The sequence below is a fragment of the Orycteropus afer genome, unplaced genomic scaffold, assembly GCF_000298275.1.
Source record: "Orycteropus afer afer isolate SDZICR_OR568_19922 unplaced genomic scaffold, OryAfe1.0 scaffold00169, whole genome shotgun sequence".
NCBI classification, from domain to species: domain Eukaryota; kingdom Metazoa; phylum Chordata; class Mammalia; order Tubulidentata; family Orycteropodidae; genus Orycteropus; species Orycteropus afer.
In genome coordinates, this window is record NW_006921756.1 from 3,261,326 (window position 1) to 3,267,781 (window position 6,456).

Below are 6,456 nucleotides of genomic sequence, written 5' to 3' on the forward strand. Positions count from 1 at the left end.
AAAAACTGGCCACTGAAGACCTTATCAATAGCAGTGAAACACTGTCTGATATATTACTGGAAAACTTTACCAAAGCTGTGAACCACCATGGAGTTTTAAAATCTAATTAGCAATCACACTATATAATTCCATTTATATGAAATATCCAGAAAGGGTAAATCCATATAGACAGAACACAGATGGTAGTTGCCAAGGAATCAGAACACAGATTGGTGAATATAGGGAAAGGTGAGGATAGACAGCAATTGCTTAATGGGTATAGAGTTTCCTTTTGGGTGATGAAAATGTTTTGTAACTAGAGGTCTTGGTTACACAACATTTTGCCACTAAACTGCTCACTTGTAAATGGTTAATTTTATGTTATGTCAATTTCACATCAATAATTTTTTTAAAAAGCTAATAATAAAGTTAAGTTAAATATACAAAGAGATACGTAATTAGGCTGCATAGGATTGTTGCTTGTAGAATGAATGAAAACATAAATGTATATTCAGTGTCAAATGAGTGGTATAAAAAGGAACACCTGAATTGTTCATAAGATAGACTCTTGTGGGCTGTTGTTGTTGAAGTTTTCATAGAGGAAGTAACTCTTGAGTACAGGCTTGGAAAAAGTAGAACATACACATGGGGCTGAGGGGATAAGGGAGATGGATTTTTCTGTCTCAGTGAATATAAGCAATAGGGATCATCCTACACTTCTCCACTCCACCCACATCCTGTTACTACCTACTCCCATCAAAAACACACCCCTATATTGCGCTCCTATATTCTGACTTTCTATCCCACATCACTCCTTTAGTCCATGCCTCTGTCATATCTTATATGAATATTGCAATAGCATCAAAACTGGTCTCCCTAGCTCCAGTCTTACCATCCCCCCCCCCAATTTATACTCATGAATGTTAATATCTCAGGACCTGTAGTTGTTGTGGTTAAGCATCATCAAGTCGATCTATGTCATTAAGGTTGACTCTACTTTGTCATTGTGCTGACCCTGTCAACAGAACTAATCAGAAGTTCACCAACCACACACCAATTCACCAGCACAAAAGACCCAAGGACAGACCAGATGAAATGTAACAAAGGTAAGACTAGCTGGGATCCTGAGGGCAGAGAGTGGAACTAAATTCTTCTCTCTCATCATCTTACGGTCATATGAGGGCCACAGTACACCCATCCTATCTGGAGAAGGAGCAAGGCACGAGGGAAGATATGAAAAACTCAAATACCATGAGTTACCCAGAGAAACTATGTAAACCAGAAGATTCTGTGTCAGATAATGACTTCTAGCTGAGAAGCAGAGGTAGGTGGGGGGTGGGAAAGTCTGGAAAAAGGAACATGATTCCCTTAATTTGTGTGGCATGAATGGAACACAGAAGGGATCAGTACTCAGTCCAAATGAAGTTAGCACCACTGAAGTTTTAAGCTCTTGTCCGAAAAATATATAATCTAGATCAAGAGATCAAGGTGGGGCTTGAGGAGTGGGGGACAGTGATAGGGAGAAAAATAGGAAGCTGCAGCAGAAGTCGAGTCTATTGCTCAGGGTTGTAAATCCAGCATCTAGTATATGTCCGTCTCAGGATAAATAAATGAATGAATTGTGGACAATGCCTATAAAGAAGGCTGGGAAGTGAGAAGTCAGGCTTATGGATTCTAGTTCACTACATTATGGGTAATAAATACTAAAAATGCATCACTTTCTAACTATTTTACTATTATCTATGTTCTTGGGGTTATTTACATTTATTATATCCAAGCCTGGCTTCAGGAACACACAGCCTGTGCATTCACACAGGTGGAGTGCTCAGAAAGGCCCCTGCTTGGTTTAACGCTCTGCTGAGTAGACTCAGTGGTCATCATCTTGAAACTCTTATTAACAGTTTTTAAACAAAGGGCCCACTTTTTCATTTTTCACTGGGCTCAGTGAATTATGCAGCCCGTCCTGACTGTATCATGGAAATACTATATATGTGCTACTTTGCTCTTCCCTATTCAATGTTTAGAGCCTTTATGATGGCAGTTTATCTTAGGCCATGGTGGACATTGACAAACCCTAGAAATCGGGGTTGAAAACCGGTTGTTAAACAACTTACCAGCATGTCACTGGACAGGCCACACTATGTAAGTATAAAGATCACACACTTACCATCAACCTCCAGACCCCTGCGATTTTGGATAGAATTCCAGTGTTATATAGCAATTTGCTATTTATTTTTAACACAAAAAGAAAAATAATTACATCAGCCTTGACATTATTTCAAAATCTAGATTCAGATCCTTCCTGTTTAAAAACTGTTACCTTTGAAATACGACACTCTAGGAGGGTATTATCCCTGCCAAATGAAAGCTTTCTGCATTTGATAACGAGTTAGAATGAGTGCCTGCCTCCTCTGCTCAGGCCTCAGCTGCCCCTCCCATTGCTCTCCCTCCTCCCGCTGGAAGCAGGGAGCTTTGTAGGGCTCAGAGACGGGGTGGGCTGGTAGATCCGCCCCAATAGTTCAGCTGGAGGAAGCTCACCCTCTCCCGGGAGCCTACAGGCGTTCTGCCCTGCACAGAGCGATGGAGTCCTCCTGGCTTGAGACGCGCTGGGCGCGGCCTTTCTACCTGGCGTTCGTGTTCTGCCTGTCCCTGGTGCTGCTGCAGGCCATCAAGCTCTACCTGCGGAGGCAGCGGCTGCTGCGAGACCTGCGCTTCTTTCCCGCGCCCCCTACCCACTGGCTCTATGGGCACCAGAAGGTAAATGGAAGGGAGGGCTATAGAAGGATGCTGCAGAGAAAACCGGTGAGGCAGAGAGAGAGGCGACGGTTTCCTTCTCTTTCTCCTGACCACAGCCCTGTAGGCCCAGCCAGTGGCTCCTGGCATATTGGTCTTTAGTCCCTGGAGAATTTCTCCTTCACAGCCCCACAGGGAAAGGGAAACGCCCTGATGTGACCACTAGAGAGGAAGCTTTGGTGGCTGAGAGGGGACAATTTAAAGGGCCAGAAATTGAAATAGGAAAAGAGGTGTAACACAGGTCTGTCTCTGAACACTTCACTAATCTCTGGCATTTACAATGCTGCGTTTTAAAAAGATTTTCACATATGTTGTTTTTAAAATAGTATGTTACTCTAAATTCACTGCCGTCGAGTTGGATCCGACTCATAGGAACCCCTCCTTGGGTTTTTGAGACGGTATCACTACGGAAGTAGATTGCCCAACCTGCCTTCCCAGGAGTGGCTGGTGGGTTTGAACTACCAACCTTCTGGTTAGCAATCAAATGCCTTAGGCACTATGCTACCAGAGCTCCTGTTAATGTAAATAGTATATATTAATTGTAGACACTACTAAAAAACCAGCCATGATTGTTGCCACCCTAAATCCATTCCAACCAGTGAAAATTAACTTTCTTCTAAGACTCTTGTGAGATAGGGAGCAGCCCCAGCCAACCACTCAAGAAACACTTTTGATTTATTGATTATTAAAATCTGTAAAGTAAAGGAAGTCTCTCACCCCTTCCTTTTTTCTTTTGTCCTCTCCTGTTCTCTAAATCCACCCCCATCCTCTTCATTTTTTCATTCATTCTACCGACTTTGAGTGGCAGTCATGTGATAGGTAGGTACTAGGATTCAAAGAGAGGTGATTGCAGCCGCAAAGAAAAAAAAATGAAAATACAGTGTAATGAGTGCTTAAATAGAGGCTTGGGGACAAGGCTTGGAGGAAGGTGCAACTCTGCTTATGTAGAAAGTCCTGAAGGGCTGAGCAGAATCTCTTTTTTTTTTTCCTAAATTTTATTGTGTTTTGGGTGCAAATTTACAGAGCAAAATTGGTTTCACATTCAACAGTTCATATACATTTGATTTCCCCACCCGTAACAAACCCTCCTCCCCTCCTGTCCCTGTGACTACCCCCTCCCTGTGCCCTTCGTAACTATGCACTCTGTCCAGCTTTCCCTTTATGTGAATGCTGCCCCTCTGGTGCCACATGGCTGATTGCTCTAAGGGGTGTATCTCCCTAGAGTAGGTGTGTTCATCGCTTGGGATAGGTGTTCTACAAGTAAGTCTTTCTACTGTTGAGCTGAGAGCCAATCCATGGGAGTGAATCTAATTATGGGCCCAAAGGGTAACCCCGGGCCACAATCTTGGGGGTTCCACCAGACTCTATCCGACCAGTGATTCTGGTCATTTTTGTGCTTTTGGATTTTGTTGCACATTTTTTCTCCCACCGTATCTTGGATCTCCAGGTTTGATTCATTTCAGAGAGGTTGGCATTGGTAGCCAAGCACCATTTAGTTCTTCTGGTCTCGGGGTCCCTGATATCCTCGGACTAATTGTTTCCAGATGCCTTTGATTTTCTTCACTCTTCTTTGCTTCAGATGAGAGACCAATAGTTGCATTTTAGATGGCCACTCAAAAGCTTTTAAGACTCTAGTTGCTACTCACCACAGTAGGTTGTAGAACAAGATTTTTATGTACTGTGTTGTACCAATTGAGCCTGGTGTCCCCTGAGACTATGTCCCAAGTCAGCAGGTCTGGTGATTCTCTCTCTCAAGGTGTATGATTGTCTCTGAGAGGTTACTCCAACTTGTCTTCTGTTGCTTTTGTAATGTGTGTGGCTAGTTTTGTAGCACAAGTGCATCTGTAAGATTATTGTCAGCTAAATTTATCCTTAGTCTAGGGTATACTCCTGTTCGCCAACCCCCACCTGATCCTCTCACTTGTCTATGCATTTATCTGTAGCCTGGTGTTTGGTGTTAGTGTGATACAGTCTTGTGCCTATACTGGTATTAGCCTCTGTTGTTTATATCTTATGTGCACGTTCCAGTGTCCCTCCTTTTCCCTCCCATCCCCAGTAACCTACAAAGTGAGTTTCCTTCCCCAAGTAAACCTTTCCTTGACTTTTTACAATAATAAATCTCAAAACTCATTGTTGTCGAGTTGGATCCAACTCATAGAGACCCCTCCATGGGCTTCCAGGGTGGTATCACTATGGAAGTAGATTGCCCAATCTTCCTTCTGAGGAGTGCCTGATGGATTTGAACCGCAAGCTTTCTGGTTAGTAGTCAAATGCCTTAGGCACTATGCCACCAGAGCTCATTTTTACAATAATGGGCTCATACCATATTTGTCCTTCTGCCATTGACTTATTATTTCACTCAGCATAATATTCTCCAAATTTATCCACTTTGGGAGATGATTCGTATATTCTTCATTGTTCTTTAATGTAGCATAGTATATTCCATTGTGTGAAGGTACCATAATTTGGTTATCCATTCATCTGTTGTGGGCATTTAGGTTGTTTCCACTCTTTGCTATAGTGAATTGTGCTGCGATGAACATGAGTGTGCATGTGTCTGTTTGTGTCCCGTCTCTCACCTCTTTAGTGAAGTGACTGTTCGTGTCCCTTGCCCATTTTTGAATTAGATTGTTTGTCTTTCTGGTGTTGAGTTGTTGAAGTTTTCAATAAATTTTGGAGATAAATCCTTTGTCAGATATGTCATAGCCAAATATTTTTTCCCAGTCTGTAGGTTCTCTTTTTACCCTTTTGGGTAAAAGGAATTTAATTTTTAAAAGGTCCCAGTCATCTAGGTTCTCCTCCACTGCCTGTGCATTTTGGGGTATCCTTGATAGTCTATTTATGCCATAAATTAGGGCCCCTAGATTTGCCCCTATTTTATCTTTGATGAACTTTATAGTTTTGGGTTTACATTTAAGTCTTTGATCCAATTTGAGTTTCTTTTTATGTATGGGGTGAGGTAATGGTCTTGTTTCATTTTTCTGCAAGTGGATATCCAGTTTTGCCAGCACCATTTGTTAAAGAGGCTATCTCCCCCCATTTAATGGGCTTTTGTCCTTTGTCAAAAATCAGCTATCTTTAGATAGATGGGTCTCTTTTCTCTTTCTGGGTTTTCAATTCTGTTCCATTGGTCTATCTGTCTATCACTGTACCGCTACCATATTGTTTTAACTGCTGTTGCTGAAAGTAGGTTTTGAGATTTGGAAGTGTGAGACCTACTTCTTCTTCTTCAGCAATGCTTTAATCTAAGGAAAGAGGTCTCTTTCCTTTCCCTATGAAATTAATCATTGGTTTTTCCATATCCTTAAAAAATGTTGATGGTATCTGGATCAGGATTACATTGAATGTGTAGATTGCTTTGTGTATTATTGACATTTTCACAATATTCAGTCTTCCTACCCACCAGCCACTCCTCGGAAGGAAGGTTGGGCAATCCTACTTCTGTAGTGATACTGCCTTGGAAACCCAAGGAGGGGGTTGCTATGAGTCGGGGCCGACTCGACAGCACATAACAACAACAACAACAATCTATGAACAAGGGAAGTTCTTCCATTTACGTAGATCCCTTGTAGTTTCTTGTAGTAGTGTTTTGCAGTTTTCTTTGTATAGATCTTTTGTGTCTCTGGTAAGATTTATTCCTAAATATTTGATCCTTTAGGTGACTATTGCAAATGGTATTTTTTT

At 41.9% G+C, this 6,456-nt stretch overlaps 1 protein-coding gene across 1 annotated transcript in view; it reads left to right on the forward strand.

Moving 5' to 3' along the window:
* Nucleotides 1-2,559: 2,559 nt before the first annotated feature.
* LOC103201935 (cytochrome P450 4X1) overlaps nucleotides 2,560-6,456 on the forward strand; it is a 111,973-nt gene continuing 108,076 nt past the window's right edge. Inside the window, exon 1 of the mRNA XM_007946704.1 lies at nucleotides 2,560-2,736. Coding sequence (XP_007944895.1) covers nucleotides 2,560-2,736 — 177 coding nt within the window. The remainder of the gene's footprint in view (nucleotides 2,737-6,456) is intronic.